Here is a 27,987-nt window from a genome sequence, read left to right as displayed (position 1 = left end):
CTCACGATCATGGGCAAGCCCCATCACCCATACACGGATGCACCTTACTACTAGTCCCATTGTTTGGGGATGGCACGAGCAAAACGCATCTCATTCTATCATTCTACAATCAAGTACCCAATCACACGCTCACAGATTTTACTAGCAGTACAAGAAACCGAACTATGGATATACCAGAAGGATTGACACAGATAACTACATCCACAAATGTTTATCCGCTCAAATATGATCTCTAAGACCGGAATTTATACTTCCATTTCACATGGCAGCAGCATGTAAGAACATTGCCATCAACCAGTCATTTCTCCATAATAAGTTATAATAACGGAGGCTGAACAAAAGAAGTCATAAAAAAGTATTCAAGAGCGCCAACTTACTAGCAACTGCTGCATCAGAACAGCCAATATACCACCAGTTGAGATATTTAGTACATTGACAACATCATTGGTGAGCTGCACATGACCACATAAGAATGTTAGTTGTGGGAAAACTTCTCTATATACAAAGTAAAGTACATAGTAGCTTCTTTTTTTTTTGTGAACCCTACAGGTCAAACCAAATATCAGCTTATTATACACCACTGTAAAGACAGGTTTCCTGGTATTATTCAGGTGAAAAAGATTGGAAAGAATTCTAATAAGTGAAATGTCCCCAGACTACTGCATGTCTAAAAACAAAAGTCAATAGTGATGTTCAGTGTCTTGGATGCTGCTGGAGTTAATTTCTATTCTGATGCCCTTTTTCTCAATGAGCCAAGGATATAAAATTAGCGAATTCTGCCATCTACTTGTCAACAAGAAGCATCAATGTTTATTCTTTAGCGGAAGGTCACGTAGTCTAGTGGTTGCAGTAACCTGAGTAGCACCCCAAGATCATGAGTTCAAATCTCCATAGGAGCAAATTTCATATTGGTTTGTTTGATGGACTAAGTTCCCAATTTAAAAATACTACATATATTTGGTTGGATGTAGAGGCCAGCTAAAAAATACACTTCTCTAAGAAAATATCAATACCCACAGATTAGAAAAAAGAACGACATAATGGCATATCTGTTATGGCATGTGCTGAAAAGGTGAAAAAAAATTACCCACCACTATGTAGATATAATAAGTAGACTAAGGGCACCCGCAATGGTTATCTATAGGCTCTCTACAAGAGATCCATGTCAACATATTTTCTTACTTGGAAGATATTAAATGAAGAGAGAGAGCAAAACTATCTACTAACCTGGAGATAGTCTATAGAGAAAAACGAGGCAATGCATTAGAGAGCTATAGATACCGATGTAGACATAATATTAAGGTGATTTACTATTAATCTAGTCTATTGCTGAGATGTACATGTTTTATAGAGAGCAACTTACTTTACCATTGCGGGTGCTCTAACAGACAGAAATCACATGGTGACAGTTGCATGGTCCCATATAATGAAAACGTCCATCACTCATTTATGCTGTAAATGATCTAGTGATACACGATAGAGAACAGAGAAAGATGAGCATGGAGGACATGAATCGGTTATATTAAAACCTGCCCCCAATTGAACCTCCCACAACGATTTGGAGTCACGTGTTCGATCGCCGCGCTATCCACGTCGCCCCGCGCGCTGGAAGGCGGAGAGGTTTTTCGAGCTGGAAATTTTTCAAAAAAGACCTTGGTTTTATATATAATTTGTAATAGATCCCTCACTATATGTTTCTATGTTCTGTATTCTTATGTAAAAGCCCTCCACAACCTACTATATATTATACGAAGAAGGAAAAAATGGGAAAATAGGGCTGCGCTCTGATAAACGAAAAGTGAGGGGTTTTTCTGAAAAAACAAAAATCCCTACCCACCCCACCCCACCCGAAACCCTAGCTGCCACTGTTCCCTACCTTTCCCCTCTCCTTCTCTCGCTCTCTCCTCTTTCCTTGCGACGGGCGACAGCCGCGTCTTTCCCTCCACCTGGCTTGCTTCTCCTCGTCGGCGATGATCTCTCCCACACCACAACACGCCATCCTCTGCTTCCCGCTGTCTCATCGCCCCTCTCCCACTCCGTCGCAGCGTCGCTGCCCCGACCCGAGGATGCACCACCTTCAGATCTGGCGGTGGCTAGGGTTTGGCTTGGAGTGGTGGCTTGCAGCAGGCCGGACGCGGGTGCGCAGCGGCGGTGCAGCAGCTGGCGCAGTCGCAGCATGCGCAAGGCAGCAGGTCGCCGGTGGGGACGCGCGGAGGCAGCGTCGACGCGCAGCGTGCGGGCGCAGCAGCAGCTAGCAACAGCCCAGTGCACGGGCGCATGGTCGCGTCCTGGTCTGCTACTGCTACTGCTACTCTACTCAAGTGCTCACATGCTATTTCTAATCAGCTAATGGCACTAATAAGTGAGCATTCCCTATTTCTCTGTAGCATTTAGGTAGACTCTGGACTCTAATCTATTTATCTTTTGAATGAGAAACAGAGCCTTCTATTTAATAGTTTTTTATTTACTGATAAACTTGCAAGAGAGAAGAAAACAACATTGTTTAACTACTTTACAAACCCAATTGATGAGAGCACAAACCAACCAACAAGATTCGAATAGATTTTGATCCTAATGAAATTCTTTTCAGCACGATGAATGACAATGGAGGATATGTTGGTGGATGCAGTTACATTTGTTTCTTTGGTTTAAGATTTGTTTTCTGTTGATTTGTCACTAATTTGCTACTTTGCATATATAGCTGGCTGCTCACTTGACTTTTGGCTAAGGCCTAAAAGAATGCACTTTGTGCTGGCAAAGTACTCCTTTTTTTTCTTTTCTATCATGTGAACATTTAATTTGACTTGTAAGAGGAAGGGGAAAAGAAGGGAGTAAGAGGCAGTTTGGTCTCAGAAGAATGCACTTTTTTCTTTACCCTGCCTCTTACGGTTTGTGGCTGCAATGGCTAGCAGTGTATCTGGTTCAAGAAGTCTTGTCGACGTTGTTGCATTCTTCTGATGACCACACTGGATCTGGTCATTTGTTGCATGATAGAGGATCCATCACGGTGTATTCATGTAGTCATTATCTCCATGCTTTCCTTCATGCTCAGTGAATGGAGACTGAAGACTGAAAACTGGTTGGTGCTCTTGCAGGTGAGATTGAAGATATAAAATTGGTCGGGGCTCTGGTAAGCTTTGTAATGGAGAAATTTTGCAGCTCTAGCTGTTTGTTTCATAGCTTCTCAAATTGCTGGGAAAAGGTAGAGATGAAAACATGGTGGCTAGAGCTAGTGTGGACCAATGATGGCACTTGGAGCTGGGTAAGGACCATTGATGATACTAGAATTTAGAGATGTGTTTGCACATGCTATACTCTACATGTTTTATATTTCCATTGCCTTTTTTCCTTTTCTTTTTTCATTTCTTCTTGAAGGTATTGGATCAGAGAGAGCCAACTTAGGTTTTAGTGTACCTTTATATTGGTAAAGTCACTTGGTTATTCAATCTAGGTCCAGAGTTCGGAATCTGAACTACACCTTATCTTGGCTGTATAATTAATGGGCCCCGGTGAGTAAATCATTGAGTTCTGTCCCGTGACTAAAGCGATGCAGAGTATAAGAAATTCAGAATAAAAAATTCAGAAATTCCAGTCATAAATTCAGAATCAGAAATTCAGAAATTCCTAACCTCGAGACATGGTCAAAACTAATTAACAAGTTTTAAGGAATCAGTGTTGAGGTTGTGTTCTGCTCTTAATGTTTGTTTTAATCCATTTTTGCAGTACCTGCGTGACTATTCCATATTTTCTGCTACTGGATAGAGGCCTTTGCAGAGTACCTCCGTCGGTATGGAAGAAAATGTATTGTTACCGAGTTATACGGAGTATTTGTTATTCCATTGGATATACGGAGTACAACTTATCTGTGACTGTGACGACATGTGCATAAGTTGGTTTAAAACTTTAAATGGGCTTCCCTGAAGACATCGTGAGGAGTGCTCTGAAGATTGTCGACGGGGACGAGAACATGATGGTGTGAATTGAGGTTAACAATATGATGGTTCCAAGAGCTTTTTCTTTGTGATTCTTTAGCCAGCTGATAGGGCGTGCAACGCGCGCGGTAATGTCTAGTATAGTTAAAGCATACATGAAATAAGGTCCTATTAGAAAATTTTCATCATAGCATTCAACCTATAGGCCTCCAATGTTACGTCATTGAAATGCAAGCTAATTCAGGAAATGAAACAAGGTACTGTCTTCAACAAGAAGAAAATTTAGGACACAAACAAAAGACAAATTCAGTTTACATGGAAAACTCTAAAAGGAGTACTTAATCAGCTGAAAGTGGAAACTCACCCATTCAAAACCTTCTTTATCTTGTAGTGTGGCACCAATATAACTCTCACAAAAATTTGCAATCTGGGATGCAAGGACACATACTGCGCCTTGTGATACATTAACCTGCGATAAAATGCATGGTTTTATTTTTTTCAATAATCATACGAGTGTATTGGAGCAAACGGTAAGGACTATATATTCACTGATCACTGTCATTTCCATATAAGTTCTGTGACAATTCAGTGCTAAATCTGTAGGTTTTCCAAAATATCTGCTGTTCTGCAAAGTTTACTGTATAAATAATTTACCTGCCCCAGGAGATAACCAACACTTGCAAGAATTATCGATGCAAGAATTCCAGCTAGAGTACCCTCAATACTGATCGCACCTTCTGTACCTCGCGGAACAACCTTAAGTGTTGTCACCAGGTACCTACTCTACAAAAAGACCAAAACTGAGCTCTAAGTACAGTTCATTGAGTTCACTAAGAGTGCACAAATATATACACAAGTTTATGGATGTGGAACCATGAATTATTTGAAGGCTGTGTAGTGACAGGAATCTTACGTTGTTCTTCCGTAGGCCTTCCCTATTTCACTGGAAACTGTGTCACTTAGTTTAGTACAATAACTAGCAACGAAGCCAAGTCTCCAGAGCTCAGCCAACGCTGCACTGCCTACATTGTAGATTGATAGCAGAGCACAGACACAACCAGCAGCACTGGAACCAATAACACTTCCAGTCCCTCTCCTTCCTCCTCTTTTCTCCGCCACCCCCAAAGCTTCTTTCTGCTTTATTTTCAACTTAGTTGCTGCTGTGCCCTGCACCCAAAAGTTTAAAAACTGATGACCCACTATGACCCAAACTTTAGATATATAAACATAAGAACTTTGTTTAGCTGGTTTTGTCACTTAGCATGGGCAACCTAAGGAAGTCATGTCACTATTCAGTCATGAACCAATGAACCCACAAATCATTTAATTCAGGTTGGTCACTGATTCTCAAGAGCAAGTGCAACTGCATCCATACCCTGCAAAAACTTGATTTATTTCAACTGAACCTTTAAAAAACTGAAATACAGGGTGGCGATTCTCCAGTCCCCTCTAGAAGAAAATCATACTGCAGGATAATCCGCATGCGTATTAAAGTCATAGAAAAGCATTTACAACAATTCAGAAAGTAATACTTACTCTATCCTACTTTAGCAAGTGCAAATTGCAATTCAAGTGTTTTTCTAGTGGACTACCTCAGCATTCTTAGAAAACATAGTGGGAAAAAGGGGGAATTGCTTTCCCAAAAATATAACCATACATCCAATAACCATAGATTCGTCAGCACACTCTGGGAGCAGATGAGTACTTGAGCAGTACCACAAAGTTAAATTAGGAAGTTTTAGCACTTATTTAATTTCCCACTAGATGAGATCATCACGCCCAGATTTCTTTATAAGAAGCATGCAGAATGGCACAATGGCTGGCACATTTCTTTCACTATGTGAGAGACCATCGCCATATTCAAGAATTGTTTGGAGCCCCTACTAGGAAGCACTAGTCTCTCATACCTACTATATAGATTCAGAACGCTCAAAAGTTCAGTACTTTGTTTCTAATCTCAAAAGTACAGTATTGGTGCCACTCAAAAGGCTGATTCATCTAAAACATAATGAAAAGAACAAATTACTCCATTTTGTTACTTATCCTATGAGCAAAGCTAGTTCATGGATCTAACATTGGAATTATCAGTCACGTTCTCATAGGCCATTACAAGTTCAATCTAGGACTACAAAATAAGGAGCACCAAACCACAACAATCCCACAATCACTAATCTCCAAACAAACTACAATGCGTTAGTGTAGCTTAATTCCATACTTATCACTGAACCACCTCTACGAACAGCCAAACTGTCAATGCAGCACCGGATCCACTCACCAATACGAAGTAGGAGGCGACGAGGACGAGCCCCTTGGGCCCGAAGGCGCGCCACGTGAGGGTGCCGAGGAGGTACGCGGCGGCGAAACCGGAGGCGGAGAGGCCAGACAGGAGCACCGGGGAGCCGGCGACGAAGATGGCGAGGTTGCTCACGGCGGCCGACCTCCACGTCGGAGGCGACGCCAGGAAGGCGTCGGCGAGCGCGCCACGGAGCGCCTCCGCCGCCCCCACAGCGGTGTCCGGCAGCGCGCGCGGTGGGGAAACGGGGACTCGGGGCGCAACCCTAGGACCGCGAGGGAGCAGAGCCGAGCGGGAGGAGGGGAGGAGGAGACGAGGCGGAGGGGAAACGGGAGCGAGCGGCGGCAGGAGAGAGCACGCCATTGTCGCCTCCAAGTCCTCGCCCCGATGCTACCGACTCCGCGACTGTGACTGCGAGAATTGAGAACTCGAAGCAGCCAAGCATGACCGGCCGCCTGTGTGTTTCTGAAATACGCCTTCCACACTAGTATGCTTGGTTCATTGAAATACGCTTTCTCTTTGGGTTTTCGGGCTTTCAGTTTCAGGGCTCGTCTCCGTCCTTAAAGACCGGGGAGATATATAGCCAGGCCTTCCCTTCTTCTCCGCCGACCGCCGCCGCCAGGCGTTCTCCGTAAGCCCCAAACCCTAACAGCTCTCGCAGTCTCGGGTGCGAATCTGCCCGCGTTTCTTCTCGAACTTCTTCTCTTTCTGCCAGACTTTTCTCTCCTTATCGCTAATCTGATGTGTGTTCATTGCTTTAATTCGGAAAAGAAGGGATGCTTTGTGCTGTCCTGCCAAGTGATGCTGGGATTATTGCGCAAGGGCTTTGAGCAATTCATGGCTTGTTTCTGCCTGATGCGATGAGATTAAAGTTATGTGTTTTCCCTTTTGATGGCAGCAGCTCGTTTCTCCCTTGGATCCGTCGAATTGTGAACTTGTCTTTGAGTTTCTTTTCGAGTTTTGCTTCGTAGGGTTGGGGTTTTGTATTGTTGGGTGAGGCGGTGATGTCAAAACAATTTTTGAGTTGCCAAGTGATGCTGGGATTATTGCGCAAGGGCTTTGAGCATCATAGGCAGTTGTGGCCTAAATGCGGTGAGATAAACGATTTGTTTTCCCTTCTGATGGCAACTTACTTACTAGTAACTTCAGGAATAAACTGCCTTGCTCAGTACAAACGTAGATGCAGTGCTATGTCGGTAATTTGCATTCGTTTTATGCTATATCCATAATGCATATTGAGGCAGAGGCAGTAATGTTTGCCCTACCTTTAATTTTAAGAAAAAGAGTAATATTTGTTATGTTTGACATCAAATGTTACTTACTAGTACTATCATTAGTAGCACTGCAAACGTTTATTCAACTAGACCGCCTAAGCTCAGTATTGATCTGATAAGAATGGCATAACAGATGGGCTTGACTTATGCTAGCATGCTAAAACCAATAGATACCATACACCTTAGAATTTGGACAGTTTCTGATTCTAGAAATCAAATTGGACAGTTTCTGATTCTAGATCCTTTATTCAGCATCTTGAGCAGTACTGTAATGCAGACCTACATAAAAAATTGCCCATATCAGTAGATTATAAAGAATTATACTAGATATGGCTGGCGGCTGGCCTTTTTGTTTTGTACTACTTCACTATGAGTGCTCGTGTTGCTAAAAAAATGACAGCGCTTGATATGCTAGTTAACACCGGCAAATTAACTTGACATTTTTTCCACAGAGACAGAGGTACACATTACTTTACATAATCATCCTCGATATTTTCTCCCATTTTGGTTGAATTAGTGCCGCTAGCAATTCGTATGAAATTGGAACAGTTTGGATTATGACAATTATACATCAAGTTCTTCATCCTGGCAGCTACCATGCGGAGTGGTGGGCACTTTTGTTAAATATTGACCATTATTCTTTCAACAGGGAACATGTTGCATTAAAGTACAAAATCCGCTGCAATTGTAAGTCTTTGTATGCATACATATATTTTACCTGAATATCCCAAGTATGTTTTCCCTTTTTGGTTGAATTAGTGCCTCTGCTGCAGATGATTCCTGCGAAATTGGAATAGTTTGGATTATGACAATTATTCATCCAGGCTGCTATCATGTCAGCCCCTCTCTGCACAGTGAATACTTTCATTAAACAGTGTTGACAATTTTTCTTTCAGTAAGGAGCATGCTTTGTTAAAGTATATCCGATGAAAACCCGTAAAATTCAGACATAAAAGAGTTATATAAATTCATGAAAAAATTACTAGAGTTATGTCTGGACATGAAATACATTATCATCAAATTTCAAATCCGAACTTAACTCCATTTGGGAGTTAAAAAAAAGGACAAATTTTGGGTAAATAATAACATGATAATATTTGCTTGTAATTTATGCTTTTTCCGTCCCAGATGAAATTGACTTTGTATTTCATGCCTATTGTATCTTTAGTATTTTTTATTCATGAATTTAAAGAACTTCTAGGTATAGGTTTTGTTTTTTTTTCATGAAATTAGAGAACTTTTAGGTATGGGTTTCATAGGTTTTTACTTTATTGGATGGATTTCACTGGATGTTTCCACAAAATAAGCTTCCAGGGTAAATCTTTGTTGTAATTTTGTTTTTCTGCTTTGCTGTTCTCATGCATAATTGGAATTGATCTTGCTGCTCAGTGAGTTGGCTCCATTTCTGATGAAAATTGTACTGGTCTTTCAAGAATATATCCTTTATTTGATACTCAAGCTAATTCTTGCCTTTCTGATATCCATTGCTATGATTTTGTGGCGGTGTAAAATACCTTCCAGCAGCAACTGGTTTGTACCGTTTGCCGTGTTCCTGAGCGGAACGCACGCAGATTGTGACTGTGTCAAGTTCTTTACAATTGGAGTTTGTTTGAGACAACTTCCTATTGAACTCCGGTGCCCCTCATGTTCCTATTCAATTCATTAATTCACAGTGGAATTTTGAAGTCACCGATCTTGAAAACGCGCAGCTGTTTCGAAGACTGAAGCTCCTCTTGCAGAGCAGGTACAGTAGCCGCGACGAAGATTTTTTTTTTTGTTGCTGTTGGAACAAGAAAAAGTCCAAACCAAGCTATAACTACATATCAAGAAGAAAAGAGAAGAGAAGAGATATAAGAAAGCAGACTACAGATTTGTAGCCGGCTGTAACACAAACTTAAGATGATATGTGCGTATGAGAGGTGAGATTGGGTATTAATGGTGTAGTATATTTTTATAGTTAACTATTGATATGTGTGTATGAGATGTGAGACTGGGTATTAATGGTGTAGTATATTTTTATAGTTAACTATTATATGAATGGGCTCTTAGATTAGCTATAGATGATTTGAAACCAGCAGTTGTCTATACTTGGCTATACTATTAAACTTGCTCTCAAAAGGTAACAATGCCAAATAATAGTTTATTCTGGTCGGAATCAAATGGTAACCACTTTCTATTAGTCTCGAGAGCTTACAAGATTTAGCTGTATCTCTGCATGTCAAATTTTTTTTGGCTATAAAGCATATGCAATTTCCTAGAGGCGAGGTTTGATACTAACTAGAAATATTGGCGCGCCTGACCATGATGCTGCTGAATTGAGTATACATAATTGCTCAAGCTGGTTTAAGAGAATTAATAATTGAACATTGTATCAAGCATAACTATCGCAACATATTGAAGAGACTTAATTACCATTAACTTGCACATAAATCTGAAAGTAGAGAAATCAACGTATTGTGTACTGGTAAACTATTGTGTTCACTTGATGGTGAACAATCAGATCAGCTTTGTATTGGATCAGTGTTAAGTAGTGCTAAGAATTGAATACTTCCCAGTAGTCTTTAATTTCAATACAAATTAAAGAAAAGTGATTAAGCAACGATAAGATCAATGCTTACCAATGACATATAAGATCAATCATCAATTCTTGCCAATGACAATAATTTTAAATCAACAGATTAAGATACTTAAATATCCCACATCTATACAAAACTGCATCACTTTCCAGGAGTTCTATAATTTCTCTCCCATATCAACTCTGGTGAAAAGGAATACTATACTAAAAAGCTTTGAGTAGCATCTATATTTATCACTGATGCTAGGTAGTTGTGATACTATACAGAACTTTGCTTGTTTGAATTCTGAAAATGCTCCAACACAAATATTTCTATTTTAAGGAAGAAATGAATGAGCGTATGGTTGGATTGGAAACTTTAACCTGAACTCTGCATATAAACAACACAGTTAATTTTGTAGTACTCAAAAAAGCTAGCAATATGCTAAAGTGGGTGAGAATACATGTTTCTATACTGGCTTTACCTCAATGTAAAATAGGATGTAGTGGTCGGAGAAGCTTTCTGGGATGGATCACCATGGTAGAGAAGAGTCACTTTTATCCTGCCATCACTCCTTGGTGGACTATAGAAAGTCACCTATGTTTTCAATTGCAAATATTTTGGTACTGTGAGCTTGCAGGTTACTAATTTAGATTTAGAAGATAGACTAATTAAGTATAGATCACATGGACTGTAATTAACAACATTCTGTAAATATTCTTTTTTTTTTGTAGCACATGCAACCACTTTTCAGTTTGTTAAGCTAGGAAATAAGTATTGGCCTCACCTGCTTGTTTTGGAGAAGAAATCACCCCCAATGATTGCAGATCACGCTGCCTAGCTTAGAAAAGAAGAAAAGCAATTCTGTCACTCAAAAATAATTATTGTTTTGAATTTATATACATATGTTGGATATGCAAACAAAAACTGAAAATGAAGAGGTGTGGAGATTATCTCTTTATGCAGGATGCTACCACCCTATATCTCCATCATAAAGCAACCATTTTTCCCCTAGTATCCTATTGAGTTATACGGGGCAACTACAATGAATGGTTTGTACATACCAAAATTTGGAATGAGAATCATGGGGTAGCATTGTAATATTGTAATTTTAGAGTTGCCATATTAGCTCAAAGTGTATAAAACACAATACATAAAAATGATTTCATGTTGTTAAGTGTATTTGCCTCTTCTAAGATTCGCTAGACCGAGGCACGAAGCACACAATTCTTTGTTAGTATGGAGCAAAATGAGTTAACTTAAAAAAAAAAGTTATCATGTGAACCACAAATAATGAGCTGAACAGAAGTGAGCCAATTATCCCAGTGGCAATCTAAGAGTAGTAAAATATCACATTCTGCGTGTAAAATTTGACCAACTATTGATGATTCAGTGTTGAATATGAAACTATTCATCAGCTAATTGGTCATGCAATCCAAGAAAAACCTGATCCAAGAACTCCTAAATTAGATTACATTTTAAATTTTACTGAAGATAAATAGATATCTTTTTGGACTTTAACATATTTTCAGAAACATGGTAAATCTATCACCTAAAGTTGGAAGTAAAGATTTAGATAAGGATTTCCATGCAAGTATAAAATGTACATAAACACATTCCAGCAACTGGACAATATAACCATCCCATATTATTTCAGAATCACAATTTCTTAATGTTTGTGGATAGTCATGTAAAATGCTATATAAACAAAGCACTGCCTAAGATACCATGCCCCATGAAATCTACAGATCAAGGTATATGTTACTAAATGCATAACCTCCATGTGGAAACTACAAAATAGTTCTGGCATGTTATATTGCCAAAGAACAATTTTGGTGAACTCCTCTCCAAAAAGTAAAAACTAAATAATTGTTCTAACAGGTGGATATTTTATATGTTAAGAGAGTAGGTAATTTTGAACACATAATACAAAATCGCAGTTCTTGATAAGTTGATAGATTGAATTCTGGCATATATGTACTGCAACCACATCTAGAGTTTCCCATATGGCTGAAGGAAAATAAAACTAAACGCAACTTAGTTAACAACTAAACACTGCTTCACACTAACATCTTTGACATGTAAATTGGGATATCCGTATATATATATTCATCACAATGAATTAAGCCTAAAGCATATTGCTGCTGAGAGAGAAGTAAGATTAATCTAATAATGCAATATTAGTCTAGTTTGACTCCACTTCATCCAGGCGAGATGACATGCCATTACATACTATATAAAATGGCATTAACTGTTGGGCTGCCTTTCTTGGAGCGAAATAAGACGGGAAAAAATAAAAAGAGAAGAACAAAGAAAGCAGGACAAACCGAGCCACTGCTGCCGTTGTCGTTGCACCTGCCATCGTCGCCGGGCCGCAACCACCGTCGTCAATGTCGTGCCCGAGCTGCTGCCTCTCCAATCACTCAGCCCCAACGCTCCTATGTCCTTCCCTTACCAAATCTGGCGACCCTAAAGCAAGATCCGGCATCGAGGTGAAGGTGAGGAAGAGGGTGGAGAAGGAGGCCAGGATGGGCGGTGGCGGGAGAAGACGGCGGTGGGGGTGGCTTCGGCTTCCATGCGTCACCTTTGAGGGGCGCGGATTCACCAGCAAGGAGACCGTTGGGGAGGCCAAGAACATCGATTCCGATGGCCCCCAAACCGGATCTGCAGCTCACCGAGGATTGGGAGAGAAAGAGGGAGGCAGTGATGGCTTGGAGATGAGAGGGGAGAAGAGGGCGACCCTCTCCTTCCTCTGGGTGGCTAGATCCACAGGGGGTGGCGCCGGCGCAGCAGCGATAGGAGGAGGAGGCTGAGGCGGCGACGACGCAAGCGAGGGGAGGAGAAGCCGAGGAGGGCGAGGCGGCGCTATACCTGGCCAAATGGGCCGTGCCAAGCCGGGCCGGCCCAAGCACGACCGCACTGTAGAAGGCCCAGGCCTGGCACAGCACGCCGGCCTGTGGGCCGTGCCGGCACGGCCCGTTTACCCGTGCCGTGTCTGGGCCGACGCCATAGCCCGTGGGCCAGCACGGCACGGCACGTTTACTGTAGAGGGCTGGCACGGCATGGCACGGCCCGCGAGCACGGCACGGCACGGGAGCGGCCTAGGGTAGGCACACCGCACACGTGGCGCCAAGCGGCCGAGCCGCCGAGGGCAGCCGCGGGGCCAGGCGGCGGGAAGCGCGCGTCGCTGCGTTCGCGCGTGGCGCGTGGCAAGCGGCGTCGCGACGTGTCGCTAGGGCTGGGAGGCTGGGTCGCTCTCGCTCTGACTGCCTCCGTCACTCCGTGCCTCGTTGGGAGCAGCCGAGACGGCGACAGGCGACTCAGCGAGACCCCATACGGCGGCCGAACAGCTAGTCAAACGACGAATGCGAGAGTGCCACGTGTCCCCAACGGCTAGTGAGCTAATCCAACGACCGCTGTTTTTGAGAAGTAGCCGTTGGAGAGCAAAAAAATGGAAAAAAATTCGAAAAAAATATGAAATTTATTTCTATAAATAGGACACCCACCGGAGCATTCTGAATCATCTATACCTCCCATTTTGTGCTCTGTTGTGCTCTTTCGTGTGATAGATCGATTTTTTGATTTAGACAAAATTTTGTCTAAAATCAAAAATAGTTTGTGACTAAAAATAGTGCATACAAGAGGTGTAAAGCCAAGCAAAGGTGGTAAGAAAGAAGTACGTCATATATTCAGTTTTATGTATTATTTTATTTTATGTTATGCGAATAAATATTCTGAAATTTGTTTATGTTGTTTTAAATTTTCAGAATGGACGAATCGAACATTCCATCGTTCACGTTAGGTGATTTCGACCCTAACTACGTGTCGAGGTCATTCCCAACTGGTGAGTATGATGCCACCGGATCGGCTCCAACACCACCAGTTATGGAGCCACCAGCGGGTTCAGAAGCATCCGGCGCTATGAGTGGGAGTGCATCGACGAACACCGGCTCAAAGAGATCAAGAACTTCCGGTGTTTGGCAACATTTCGATGAGGTGGCCGTGACAGGCCCTGATGGAAGGCAGGTAACATTCGCGAGATGTAGAATATGCAAAAATAAGTTATCTGCAAAATCATCTGGTGGAATAGGACATTTGAAGCGGCATGCCGAGGCTTGTGCAAAGAAGCAAGGAATCCAACTACGACAGCAACAACTACTACTAAATCCTGATGGTACGGTACGTACGTGGGAGTATGATCCTATGGTAGCTCGAGAAAATCTTGCCCGTTTAATTGCTAGACAAGATTTACCCTTGAACTTTGGTGAGAGTCCTGCATTTGAAAATTACATAAAAAAATTCTCATAATCCTAGGTTTCAAGCTGTTAGTAGACAAACCACAACCCGTGATTTGAAAAATGTCTATGACAAAGGTTATGAATCACTGAAGGAATTATTAAGTACATGCACCTTTTCTGTCAGTGTCACCTCAGACATATGGAGTAGTAGGGCTAAAGAGGATTACCTTAGTGTAGTTGTACATTTCATTGATGATGATTGGCAAATGCAAAAAAGAGTTCTTGGCTTAAGGTTAATTGATGTTTCACATACTGGTGAAAATATAGCAGAGAGAATTCGAGAGGTTATTGATGAGTTTAACCTTGCAGATAAAATTTTTGCTGTAACAATGGATAATGCATCTGCAAATTCTAGGGCCATGGAAATTCTACAACCATTATTTTGTATTTATGCTCAATCATTTCTTCTGCATCAGCGTTGTGCATGCCATATCATTAATCTAATTGTTAAATGTGGGTTTAAGAGAGTTAATGTACAGATCGACGCTGTTCGTCAAGCAATCACGTGGTTAACTGCTTCAAACCCACGGATTGCACAGTGGAAAAGGTATTGTTGTGCATCGGGTGAGCCCCCACGTAAGTTTTTAACCGATGCAGACCATCGGTGGAATGCCATTTATTTTATGTTAAAGGTTGTATTACCTTACAAGGATTTACTTACTGTTTTCCTTCAAACATGTAATGGCCCAAAAAACAGTGACGGCCAGCCAATACTGACTGATCATACCTGGCACATTGTTGAAAGGTTCAATCAATTTCTTGAAACGTTTCATGACTGTACTCTTCTGTTATCTCAAGTATATTATCCAACAGCTAATTTAATTTTGCATAATATTCTTGAAATTGCCACTTTGTTGAAAGAGTATGAAAATGATGACCTTTTAATGCCCGTTGTCTTTAATATGAAACAAAAATATCTTAAATATTGGAAAGATATCCTCATGTTGTATTCTTTTGCATTTATTCTTGATCCTAGGGGAAAATTACGGGGATTCCTCAATATTCTTTCACTTATTGGAGATATTATTAATGTTGATTATTCTACCTATTATGCTGATGTCAAAACTAAATTCTATGAGGTATTTCGAAAGTATGAATTAAAGTTTCAGGGAGATCGCTTGCAAAGACCCCCACCTGTCCTTGCAGCAGGTAAGAAAAAATTACAGTGGAGCAGAATTTGGGGCGGTTCATCTTCTAGCCATGGTGGTGGTACCAGTTCATCAGCAGCAAGTGGAGATGCTAGATCGCATGGTCCTGCCGAAGAGTTGTCCAACTATTTGGATAGCGATGCCATCAGGCATGAAACGTCAGACTTCAACGTACTCGGGTGGTGGAATGATCATAAGATGTCATATCCTGTGCTATCAAAACTAGCACGGGATGTGTTGACGGTGCCCGTATCTTCGGTATCCTCCGAATCAGCCTTCAGTCTATGCGGAAGAATTATCGAGGATAGGAGAACAAGTCTGAGCAGCGATCATGTGGAAATACTATTAAGCGTCAAAGACTGGGAACTTGCTGCAGAACATGCCCAATACACTGCTGACAACCAAGAATTGGCCGCACAGTTCGAAAACCTTTATTTAGATGACGAACAATTAGGGTAGCTAGTTTATATTTTTTAAGTATTGACCTGTTGGCTGTACTCTTTTCTTTGTCATGGTTTTCTCAAATATGAGTTTTTACATGACAAAGTTTTTAACGAGGCAGCATGTATCATGTAAACATCAATAAAGGTCATTACTCTTTTTTCCCCATATTTTTCTAATATTTTTCTAAGTCTAATTATTTTTCTATTTTTCTCCAACTATCCATTAATTTTCTCTTAGCTTAGTTAACTTTCGGACCTTTCTCTTTGATTTGAATTGTTCCACTGACAGAGTGACAGGCGATAGACACACGGACAGAGGCAAGTCACTGAGTCAGCATTCAGCAAGTCCAGCGCCACGTGTCGCCCTTCGGCCGGCCGGTCCCGCGGCCCCGGCCGCTCGCTCCCGCGTGCCGCGTCCAAATTTTCATCCGCGCGCTCGCCTTGTCGGCGTTGTCGCCTTGCCAGCTTGCCTGCAGTCGATCGTGCCAACGGGCCGACCACGACCCATGGGCCATTGACGTGCCCGTGCAGGCACGGCACGGCACGACGTTCCCTCGGGCCGTGCTTGGGCCGGGGAGTAGGCACGTGGGCCGGCACGGCACGGCCCGCTACAGGAGTCGTGCCTAACGGGCCGTGCCCTAGCGGGCCGTGCCGCTGGCGTGCCCGTGCCGTGCTGGGCCGGGCCGGGCCGCCCGTTTGGCCAGGTATAGGCGGCGCGCGTGATACGTGAGAGAGGAGGGCGAGGGCGCATGCGACGCTGTGGGCGAGGTGCTAGGGTTTCGCGTGGGCTAGAAAAATCCACGCCGTTCATTCACAATCCAACGATCCTATGGGTGCGAAAGGGCCGCCACAGTAGTACACGTGTACAGCCAGATCGATCCTATGGAGAGATTAGACTGTGGATAGTAGCGGGGATCGGTGTGTAATTAGCTGAAAGCGCAGGGTTGTTTTTGTAAAAGTTGGCTGATGTGGCGTGCTTATTCTCGAGCATTCCCACGACGTTTAGATAGATTAATATGAAGACATTTTGCTTTTGGGATATACGGTACCATAACAAAAGGAATAGGTTTCTCATATTATTCAGCACATCGGAATACCAGCACGTATGATAGTACTATTTTGCAACTTACAACATAATATCTTTGGTATTTCTCAAGTTTTCCTCTTTTTTATATGCGTTGTTGCATGTCAGGGCTTTGTTAAGAAAAATATTATACAGCATTATACATAGTTCATGTTTGTAGAAAGGGACAAGCACGGCATCCAAATTGGCAACAAATAGTTCGTGTGACGTTAATGGTCCCGTTCTTTGCTTCAACAAAAATTAGATAAAATTCAATTCGTGCCACGTTTTTTAAATTGCTAAACAATATGTGTTTAAAAATATTTATATAAAAGTTGCTTTAAAATATCAGATAAATATATTTTTTTAATTTATAATATTTAAAACTCAATTAAATATGTTAGTGTCACCTTATTTACGTAAAACACTTAATCTTTCCTCTACATAAGTTTCCACGTATACACTCGAGCAATATCTATATCTACGTTGAGCGGGGATCTTATTCATGTTAGAATGTCCTTTGTCTTTAAGGTAACAATTTTTTTTTCCAAAACCTTAGACACGTGTATCTGTCGACAGATGCCAACGTTCTGGTGCGTGTAGCTCCTTGATGCTACCAGTGCTTTCCTTGGTTGCATCCGTGCGCCTCGATTGTTGCATCCCAGATGCCACGTTTAGGGGCACGCGTCGGAGAGTTTGGATCGGTTCACAAAGATAAACCCACATCCTTAGCGCGGCCAGTTCGTCGTCTGAACCTCTGAAGATAGCAAAATGTCCTCTAGCGATCAGAACCCATCGCCAACACCGGCGTCCGGCACCGGCACGTCCGTGCCGCCGCCAGGCAGGGCGACGACGGTATCCTCGCAGCTCCTGGACATGGGCGCGCAAGCGGTGCAGGCGCTGAAGCCCGTGCGCCAGATGAAGCAGCACGCGTGCAGCTTCGCGCTGTACGCTCACGACCTGAGCCGCCAGGTCGAGGTCCACCACTTCGTCTCCCGCCTCAACCAGGACGTCCTCCAGTGCGCCGTCTACGACTCCGACAAGCCCTCGGCCCGCCTCATCGGTACAGATTGCCTTTGCTGATCTCCATTTTTTGCACCATCGCTCTGCTTGGCGTGGTGATTAATTCAGTTTGCGAATGCGAACTCGCCCGTGTAGGCGTGGAGTACATCGTGTCGGACGCCATCTTCGAGAGCCTGCCTCCGGAGGAGCAGAAGCTGTGGCACTCGCACGCGTACGAGGTGAAGGCCGGGCTGTGGACCGACGTCGGCGTGCCGGAGCCGCTGCAGAGCTCGGAGATGGCGAGGATGGCCAAGACGTACGGCAAGCTCTGGTGCACCTGGCAGGTGGACCGCGGCGACGCGCTGCCCCTGGGCGCGCCGGCGCTCATGGTGTCGCCGCAGGCCGTGGAGCCCGGGCGGGTGCGCGCCGAGCTCGTGCACGGCCGCGACGAGAGGTACAAGATCGACAGCTCGGCGCAGGGGCTGAAGGGGGCCAGGGTTGAGATGGACGAGCCGGAGTGGATCAACCCGAACGCCGACTACTGGCGCCTACACGGCAAGGGGTTCGCCATCGACGTCACCGCCACCGAGATGAAGCGCCACGCGCCCTTCCCGTGAAAATGAGAGGAAGACGCTCTTGATTTGCCGCTGTACTTGACAAGTTCGCTGCACACATATGAAACGAAAAGTCTGGATGAAATGTCAGCTTATCTAAAGTTGTGTGTTGTGATGGTGCTACGGTGCTACCTATGCTGTACCTTTCCATGTGCCACGTCTCTCTCTCTCTCTATAGCAATGTTGCACAAAAACTTTTGGAGAATGGCGCAGAAGACATCGACCTCAAGAAGAACGGTACTACTTCCTTCCAATATCCAATAAAGCAGTATATCTCTCTATAGCAACGTTACACAAAAACTTTTGGAGAATGGCGCGGAAGCCATCGACCTCGAGAAAAACGGTACTACTTCCTTCCAATAAAACAATATAAAATCAAAATGATGTATAAGGGCAAGTACTATAATGCTCTGTATGCTGCCCCTAAAAGTGCCATATTAGATTGAATAATGAGGTGGAGGAGACAAGTGAGGAGAGAGATGATGAGCCACCCGTAAATTAAGAGGCAATCTCCACACAAATTTCAAGAAGGGTGTGAGAGTATTAGAGACATTGGTATTTGTGTACTATAGGTGACATATTGTATGAGTTGCCTCTTAGTTCATGAATGACTTATATGGATAAATTTAAAGGTGGTAGTCACATCTACCATAGCACTTGTCCTAAGGGTATGCCTAATGCTCCACCTTGGAGCGTGGTCTCACACCTCCCAAAGCGAATATTCGCGCCACGTCGGAAGGAGCCGCGTCCCTGCAGGGGTGTGCGAATGCTATAGGAGGTCCGCGCACCCTTATCAGAGGCACTGCTCTGGCATCTGGAGGAATCGATGAGGATGCGCGTTGGGTAGCTGTGTCGCCCAACTCGAGCTCCCACGCCATTGCCATCACAGTCGAGGTTGAGATCGTCGCCGCCGTGCAGATCCGACGAGCTCGAGGCCAGTCGGTGGGGAGAAGAAGATCGGCGCATCGGAGAATGACAGGATATAGTGCATCGGTCCCAGCCGTCGCCGCGTCGATCCATGGCCGCTGCTTCGATCCCGGCCGCCGCCTCGATCCGTCACCGCTACCGCTCGATCCGCCACTGCCGCCGCTCGATCAACCGCCTCCTCCTCGATCCGCCACCATCGCCGCTCGATCCGGCACTAGGGGGAGAGGGCGGGGCTGGGGAGAGGCAGCACCATCGGGAAGGGGAGGCGCAGGGAGAGAGGCGATGCCGGGGAAGAGATCGTCGAAGAGAAAGGAAGCGCTGGAGAATTTGGGGAGATATGGTGATAAGAGGAGGGGTTGATGTTTATATATGTTTGTGATTTCTAGGGGGCATATTGCAAATATTGGACTTATATACGAATAAAAATAATCTAAGGGCTTAAATGCAAAATGTGACTGACTGGCAGGTGCTGAATTGCAAAATAAGATAGAGGTATGGCTTGCACTGTGTGAGGCATATCTCTAGCTGGGTCCTTGATCACTTTTGCTCACATGGATGGTGGGGGTGCTCCCTGCGTTGGGCATGCCCTGAGTACCTCCTTCCAATAAAGCAATATAAAATAGGAAAAAGTACGAAGTACACCCCTGAATTATCGCGGTCGTCTGAATTACCCCCCTGAACCACAAAACCGGATATTCTTCACCCCAAACTATGTAAACCGAACGAATTACCCCCCTCGACCCAATCCGCGGTGGTTTTGGTCTACGTGGCGTACACGTGGCAGTCCAGTCAGCATTTTATTTATTTAAAAAATGTGGGACCCACCTGTCATACTCCTATCCAACTAGTCCTCTTTCTCTCCTCTCTCTCTCTTCTCTCGCTCTCTCTCACTCACGCGCACGGAGGCAGGCGGGCGATAGGGAGCGGCGGCGGCGGTGGAGGCGAGCGGCGACAGCGGCGGCGGGGTGCGGCGGAGGAGACGAGCGGCGGTAGGGTGCGGCGGAGGAGGCGAGCGTGGCCTGGCCGGCCGGCCCATCGTGCCGTGCCGGGCCTGCCCAATGTGCCGATGGAGGGGCCCAGGCACGACCCGGCGGCCGCGTCGGGCCGGCACAGGCCCAACCCCGTCGGGCCAGGCCGTGCTTGGGCCGAGCCAAAATACCGTGCCTTGGGTCGAGTCGTCGGGCGTCGGGCCGAATGGCCAACTATACTCTAATATAGAGTAATCATATCTTACTATAAAGTTATCCCCCACTAACTTCTTAAGCTTAACATGCAAAGATGCCACATCATCATCCACTAACAAGATGCCACATCATCATCCACTAACAATCATCACATTTAAACATTATGGAAACATGCTATATCTTTATAGTTTTTATAATTTAAAAGCTTTTCAAATATAAACATGTTAAATTATCATCCAACATAATTCACATAATGTTTCAATGAATATCTTTATTATGTTTTATGATATTCTATATCCTTATATAGTTCATCCTCGCTTAGTTAGTGTTTAAATGATTAATATATGGTCCAAATTATCTTTCTCCCTTTTTTCTCTAATTAAATCATATCACATCAATTGTTTTTAGCATTTAGATGATTAATCTACGGTCCAAACTATCTTCCTACTTTTCTTCTTCCATAAAGTCATACCACCTTACTTTTTACGTTTGAATCACCATTCTACATACTATTTAAATTTAAATTATTATAAACCACATTAATTTACTTAATCTGATGTTATCCAGTTATCTTACACGTTAATTTTTTTTATTGATATCATAGTAAATTCCCGCAGCAATGCGCGGGTTTCACCAATTCTTTATATTAGTACGAACAATTATGTAAGTAAATTGAATTGCTCTTTATCCTTCATTTATATCGCACATCAAAAAAGACGAGTCCTTTGAGAACAATATCATTATTTATTTGGCAACCGTAAGAAGGTAAGAAAAGACAACCATATTAAACTGAGGTTGTTGGACTGTTTCACATAACGCATAGTTTTATAAGCTTTTGTACTGCATTGTGGATTGAAAAATCAAACACGAAATACGGAAAGCCTAAAGAAAAGGAGTTTTTTTTTTATATAGATGAAAGGAGTAGCAAGAGAAGTACATAGTTGATTTTTGTTTTATAAGAGAACCAATATTTTCTGGACATGCATTTTGATGCAGCATACATCTATACAGATGTCAAAGCTACTTCTTTTTTTTTTTCATCCTCGTATATGTTTGCAGGTACTTGCCAATTGAAAATAACAGAAGGATCAGGGAAATATATTAAGAAATCCGCAAAATTCTGCGAGGATTAATTGTAAAAGGAGACAAAGCAATTAGAAATGGAGAAAATACCAATGATGATTTATTGGGATTATTGGTAGAATCAAATATGAGGCAATCAAATGAAAGAGAAGAAGTAGGAATGAGTATAGAAGATACTAGAAGTACAAGGTATAAGCGCGGCGCCACGCCGCGCATAGCTGCGCACGAAAGGATGCTTAACAGCTTAATTAAAACAAACCCTAAACATGTAGGGGATGACTACCATGTAAACAAAATAAGCTTCAATTTTAAAGATGTATTTGAAACAAATAGATAGTATAATACAATAGCAAATTATTGGAGTAATTTATTATTGCTCAAAACTAATGAAAAGCTCAATCTTCTAAACAAAACATAATGTACAAATTGCCCAAGTGGCCATGACTACAATTGCCAAGTGATTGCGATAAAAAAACTCAGTTTTTGTACATTAAACCTACCCGACTTCCGTTGATTTGGAATGGTTTGTAATGATGAAATAGATGTCCTGAAATTTTCTTCAAGCATATGTACCAATCTTTTAGTGTAACTTTAAAGCTATACTGAGATCCCAATAGAACAATCACAGCTTCTACATTGTCTGTTGTCCCTATCTATAAAGAAAGATCAACAACATAATCTGCCAAATTCTGTTGTGTTAATGCAAAGGATCCTAATTCTTGCTTAACACCAAGTTTCACGTACAACATCAGATCACAGACATCCTGCATAGTCACTTTCTCAAATACGCCATCAGAGGAGGCAACAATAAGAAAGGTATCATTTGGTAATAGAGCTTCCCACTTCATAACAGCAACAGCTGAACAGCACATCAACGTCAGGCAGTAGCTCCATCAACATCAGGCAGATCAACCCTCAGTTACAGCAGAACCAGGAATGCAGCTCTTCCTGAGAAAAGAATGCATAATTAGCTGAGAAAAGAATTGTGTTAGATCGTTGGGCGGTACCTGAGAAAAGAAAGCCATAAAAGAATGCATAATTAGCTTACTGTGGAATCTGAATGATGTAGTTAATATCCTGGAAATAAATGGTTCCATGTGAGATAAGGATCAGATAAAAAAAAAGAAAGAAACAACTCGGCTTGAAGAATTCTTGAGAACGAGCACCGGTGTAGGAACTCGTAGGATGCCCATGAAGTCCTCAAATTTGGGAATAAGGAATATTGATGTTAACCATGACTCCATGAAATAGAAGTCCAAGTCGTTTTTATACCTGAAACTAAAGAAATTTCATAGATCAACTACTGTATGAAGCACTGATGACATGTATGCCTGGTCACATCAAGTTTTTCTTTTATCGAAGTAGAAAGAGAATTTTTTAGTCGAACAGTAAGGAAATTCTTATGTCTAACAGCTATAAGAGCATAACAAAAAAACTACTTTTGCATGGTGCATCTAGAGATTGTTAGACTCAAATACATGATCAAAGCAGCACTGTGTTTACAACAATTATTTTATAAGCACTGTTCAGCATTGATCAAAAGACACACAGCGCTCTAGAGTCTAGTTGGTCGAAGTAACAAAAAAAATCATCCCAAACAAGTACATAATAGAAATCTAGAAAAGGTACTGGACAAGAGACAAAGTAATTGCTAGTGCTACATTTTCAATGGCCCATGATTTCAAAATACAAAGATGCACAGCAGACCTTAAAGTTGAAGAAGGATGTAGCAACATCAGATGAACTAAGGATGTTAGGCATAGCAATCTAAATAAGTACATTTACTTAACCATCCTGTGTACCTATTATAAATATATATTACTCCAGAACTCTTATTAACAGTGGCAGTTCGACAAAAACAATTGCGATATTTGTTTACTGATATCTCTCGCTATGGTTGACAAATTAGAAAATAAACTCAGCATTACTGAAATACATATTGAAGAGGACAATTGGACAAAACTTCGTTGTATAGTACCAAATTGCTGGAAGTCATGATCTTACCTGAATTCCCTGATTCATCAGCTCATCTGAATTTACTAATATGTAGACCAACAAATCTGTAAACAGAAGCACTGGTCTGAACCCAAAAAAAAAATGTCATCATAAACTCTCTTGCAGATAACACGCCAAATGAGCTTTCAGAATTCATACCAAATAGTAAGAAGCATCGATAGCAGAGAGAACCCGAGCTGTTGGTGGCTATCGTCAGCAGCGGCCAAATCCGCTGAAACTATGTCAGATTTCCAAAACAACTCACATGTCCATACAAATCAATCATCTTATAGAAGTCCATGACCTGAAAGCCTCCAAAAAATCAATCGAATCAATGTTCGTCGAATTTCTAGCACCATTAGTAGGATTGCTGGTAGCGCTGCATTGAAACGGAGAAAAATTCTCCAACAAATCACTCGAATCCACATCTATGCCGGTGGACTCACCTTCCTCCCAGTAGAGCGACCATTCACATACCTAGCGCCAGCTCGAAGGTTCCTCAGCTGCTGCTCATTGCCTCCTCCCCTGCCGCCTGCTTGTAGCTCAAGCGAGTCGAGGCCTGCTCGCCGCTGTTGCCGTCTATGGCACAAGACGCATGATGCTCCCTCGGCATGCTTGGCGGCGGAGACGAGCGCCGCACGGGAGAGAGGAGCGCTGTGCGGGACGTGGCGCGACGGCGGAGGAGAGGAGAGGAGCAGACGCGCGGAGAGGGAGGAGGCGGGGAGGCCGGCATGCTCGCCGGCGGAGATGAGCGCCGCGCGGCGCGGTGGCGAAGTGGCGCGCGGCGCGACGACGGAGGAGGGGAGAGGAGCGGCGCCTGCCTCCACCCTCTCCGCCCGCTCGCCGGCCTCCTCGCCGCCTCCCTCTCCGCGCGCGCTCACCAACATCCCCGCGCTGCTCGCCGGTCTCCCCGCCTCCTCCCTCTCCGCTCGCTCGGACCGGCCGCTCCACCCCAAACGCCCATCGTTGTCGTCGTCGCAGCCACCATGGCCGTCGTCGTTATCGCAGCTGCCGCCGCCGTGGCCGCTCGAACCCGCCCGCCTAAGCCGGGCGGAATCGGGCAGATCCGCGCGCTGCCGTCGCTCCCGAGCACGGGAGGCGATGGATCCGCACGCCACCGTCCTTCCCAGCCGCGCCTGGCCGCTCCAGAGGACAGAGGCCACCGGATCCGCGCGCCGCCGTCTCTTCCGAGAACGGGGGGCGGCGGATCTGTACGCCGCCTTCCTTGCCCCTACACTCTCCCCTTTCCGACGACGCGGGGTACACAAGGACGGACCACGTCGGCAGCGGCGGGTGGAGGGCGGATGACGACGGAGGCGACTGGGGGAGGGTGGACGGCAGCGGGGGGAGTTCCTATTTTTATGTCAGTTTTCTCCTCCCCTCCGGCTGAAGCCGCCGCCGCAACCACCGCCCGACGCCGCGCCAGATCCGGAGAGGAGGGCCGCCGCCGCCAGCGCCCCCACCCCCCCTCCTGGCGGAGCCGCCGCCGCATCCACCCTCCACGCCGCCTGCACCGGATCTGGGAGGAGGTAGGGGCGCCGCCGCTGGCTCCACCCTCCGCGCCGCCGCCCTCCGGCCGGAATCTACGCCGAGACCGCTGGGAAGGGAGGGGAGGAGAGGAGAGTTGAGGAGAGGGAGAGAATGGGGGGAGGGTTTCCGGATTGGGGGGTTAGTGTAGGACGTTTTGCATAAAAACCCCTATGTTTTTTATGTTTACAGCGCTACCCTTAGAAGCGGAATTTTATCTTCTTTGCATTGTATTTTTATGGAATAAAAGGGGTTATACGTAAGAAACAAAACGGGATGTCAGCCGGTCTGAGGACGTATGCGATATTCCGTGCAAACGCGAGGAGTTTTTTGCAAAAAATCCCAGCCCTCTCACCAACCCTCCAGCCTGGCACGTATGCACACCAATTTTGATTAACCGGCCCACCGCTTACAGACGGTTGCCCCCGCGTGCGAGGGACTGAGACTCGGTGACATTCCCCCTAAACATTCTCGATGACATTCAGTCGCTGACGTGTGGGACCAGGCACATGTGGGTCCCATATATCAGTGACTCAATGTCACCGAGAATATCACGGGGGAATGTCACCGAATCCTAATCCGCGTGCGAGAGGAGCAGGAGGGGTTTGTGGCCACGTGTAAATCAATAAGATAGCCCAAAAAGAATTCAGAAAAATGAGAAAAAAGGTAGGGTTAGGGGAGTTATTGATTGATGATAATCGAGGAATGCAGGTTATTTTACTTTGCAGGTTCGGAGACAACATCATGTTGCTCACTTAGACATTAATTATGCTAAGTATGCACCCTGAGTGGCAAGAAAGAGCGAGAGAGGAAGTGATGCACCATTTTAGAAGAACCACACCAGATCATGATGGCTTGAGTCGTCTAAAGATTGTACATATGACGTCAACATGTTCTGATATTTTCTAAAACCGTAAAGTACTACCTTTTGTCTAAATAAACTTCAGTTTGATTTTGAGATTTCATTGCCTGAATAATTACCTACAACATCAGAACAAATTGTTCAAAATCATGTCAACCTTATGTCTATTCCCCATCAAAATTGATTAGTAAATATGCTTCTCGCATACATCTTTGGGACATTGAACCGAAATAATAACTAAATGCAGATATCTACTCCCTCCTTTCTCATTACAAGGTGTCTTTATCTTGAGGAAAAGCCAACATTTATAACTTTTGACTAATAATTAAAATTGGCAATATTTTTTAGTTTTATGCATATAACATTGTTAGATTTATATTTGAAAGTATTTTTATATAATGTTGATTATGTAATTGTTGATGATATATTATGTAAGAAACCAATGGCTAAAGATCACGTGAAGATTGTGTTAAAAGCTTACATTTTAGGACCTATAAAGTATATTTTAAGTTTAGAATCTTTGTACCATAATTGTGGTGGACTGGTGGTGAATTCATGGGTGTATGAATCTATCTTAAATCGCGGTGTTTACAAATAAGCCTACCTACACTTAGTTGGATAGACGTCAGAAGTTAGGGCAAACTCCTAATTTTAGCTTCAGAAGTTAGGTCTAGAGTGTAGTTGTGGAGCACAGCAGCCTAAACCCAGCTCCACCTATCTAGTTCATTTTGTGAGAACACTTCACCCAGCTTTGCTCCCATTTTAGGTGGAGTTGGAACTGTTTGGCTGGGCTCTAGCTATAGGAGAGGTGGAGCTGGAGCTGTGACGAACAGGCTGTTAGTCTTTTGTCATTAAAAAAACATTGTAAGTTAAACTGCATTTATGTTTGTGGTATTTTTACAGGTAACAATGATTCTCCACGAAGTTATTAGGTTATACCCATCGGGGATCTTCCTCCAAAGAACAACACGCAAGGAAATAGAGCTTGGTGGCATCAAATACCCTGAAGGAGCAAACTTCACATTGCCCGTTCCATCTATCCACCATGATCCCAGCATCTGGGGAGGAGATGCAAGCGAGTTCAACCTGGAGAGGTTTGCCAACGGAGTCTCCAAGGCAACGAAGTTTAAGACCGCATTCTTTATGTTTGGATGGGGGTTCTCGGATCTGCCTTGGACAGAACTTTGCAATGCTGGAAGCCAAGATGGCGCTCGCCACCATCCTCCAGAGCTTCTCCTTTGAGCTCTCACCGTCATACACCCACGCACCACACACCATGCTAACTTTTCTGCAGCCACAATACGGTGCTCCGATTAAGCTGAAGAAGCTCTAATGACCTCGGTCTAGGAGAACATGAAGCTATCTATACATGCTGAAATATGAATATGTTTCTATGTTTCTTTTTTTTTCATGTAAAATTTCTGTACTTGGAACTGAAATGAAAATAAACAGAGTTTGTGAATACATGAGATAAGAGTACAGTACGAGTAGTACTGTCTTATTTTTCCTTGGTAGGGACGAGCTCAAAATTTGAACTTCATTTTGTTCACATGTTGGCATGTAAACTAATTACTCAACCCAACAGTCGGGCAGGTGAGAGTTGGGAGACCAACGAAAAAACTTTAGGCATTGCTTTCTCCTATGTCATTGAGAACGAGTACTATGGGCATCAAGCACAACCCCCAAGATGCCACAGAAAACTATAGGCCTTAGTTCCCTAAAATTTTTTCTCAAAAATATTACATCGAATATATGGACACATGCATAAAGCATTAAATATAGATTAA

General features: G+C 43.7%; 2 protein-coding genes, 3 long non-coding RNA genes and 1 pseudogene across 12 annotated transcripts; 3 read left to right on the top strand and 3 right to left on the bottom strand.

Moving 5' to 3' along the window:
• Window positions 1–136: 136 nt before the first annotated feature.
• LOC4323925 (protein VTE6, chloroplastic) lies at window positions 137–6,664 on the bottom strand. Of its 2 annotated transcripts, XM_026020729.2 has the most exons (6): window positions 6,208–6,664; window positions 4,846–5,099; window positions 4,587–4,710; window positions 4,297–4,401; window positions 1,530–1,630; window positions 137–452 (listed from the first exon to the last, which is right to left on the bottom strand). In XM_026020729.2, exons 1-5 carry the CDS (start codon window positions 6,586–6,588, stop codon window positions 1,565–1,567), a joined length of 930 nt encoding a protein of 309 aa, XP_025876514.1. In that variant the 5' UTR covers window positions 6,589–6,664; the 3' UTR covers window positions 137–452; window positions 1,530–1,564. The 2 variants fall into 2 exon arrangements, with proteins under 2 accessions (XP_025876514.1, XP_015614706.1); XM_015759220.3 differs by lacking the exon at window positions 1,530–1,630.
• LOC107279228 (uncharacterized) lies at window positions 2,256–4,132 on the top strand. 2 transcript variants are annotated; one of them, XR_010734576.1, is made up of 3 exons: window positions 2,256–2,394; window positions 3,096–3,262; window positions 3,724–4,132. It is a non-coding gene; the product is annotated as an uncharacterized lncRNA (long non-coding RNA). The 2 variants fall into 2 exon arrangements; XR_010734577.1 differs by having other exon boundaries at window positions 2,394–3,017.
• A 3,426-nt stretch (window positions 6,665–10,090) lies between the features above and the next one.
• LOC136351246 (uncharacterized) lies at window positions 10,091–12,885 on the bottom strand. Of its 2 annotated transcripts, XR_010734574.1 has the most exons (5): window positions 12,639–12,885; window positions 12,382–12,523; window positions 10,842–10,891; window positions 10,539–10,651; window positions 10,091–10,444 (listed from the first exon to the last, which is right to left on the bottom strand). It is a non-coding gene; the product is annotated as an uncharacterized lncRNA (long non-coding RNA). The 2 variants fall into 2 exon arrangements; XR_010734572.1 differs by lacking the exon at window positions 12,639–12,885 and having other exon boundaries at window positions 12,382–12,619.
• A 4,868-nt stretch (window positions 12,886–17,753) lies between these two features.
• LOC4323923 (oil body-associated protein 2B) lies at window positions 17,754–18,779 on the top strand. The gene is made up of 2 exons (XM_015779489.3): window positions 17,754–18,069; window positions 18,165–18,779. Exons 1-2 carry the CDS (start codon window positions 17,778–17,780, stop codon window positions 18,623–18,625), a joined length of 753 nt encoding a protein of 250 aa, XP_015634975.1. The 5' UTR covers window positions 17,754–17,777; the 3' UTR covers window positions 18,626–18,779.
• Window positions 18,780–21,352: 2,573 nt separating this feature from the next.
• LOC107277352 (cytochrome P450 CYP72A616-like) lies at window positions 21,353–27,533 on the top strand (annotated as a pseudogene).
• On the bottom strand, window positions 22,395–25,454 carry LOC4323922 (uncharacterized). Of its 5 annotated transcripts, none has more exons than XR_001541334.3 (6): window positions 24,258–25,454; window positions 23,971–24,115; window positions 23,821–23,896; window positions 22,983–23,094; window positions 22,865–22,893; window positions 22,395–22,764 (listed from the first exon to the last, which is right to left on the bottom strand). It is a non-coding gene; the product is annotated as an uncharacterized lncRNA (long non-coding RNA). The 5 variants fall into 5 exon arrangements; XR_010734565.1 differs by having other exon boundaries at window positions 24,289–25,454; XR_010734567.1 differs by having other exon boundaries at window positions 22,395–22,787; window positions 22,865–23,094.
• Window positions 27,534–27,987: the final 454 nt, after the last annotated feature.

The sequence above is a fragment of the Oryza sativa genome, chromosome 1 (assembly GCF_034140825.1).
Source record: "Oryza sativa Japonica Group chromosome 1, ASM3414082v1".
In the NCBI taxonomy this organism is placed as follows: Eukaryota; Viridiplantae; Streptophyta; class Magnoliopsida; order Poales; family Poaceae; genus Oryza; species Oryza sativa.
This window is presented reverse-complemented; position numbering and strand designations above follow the sequence as displayed.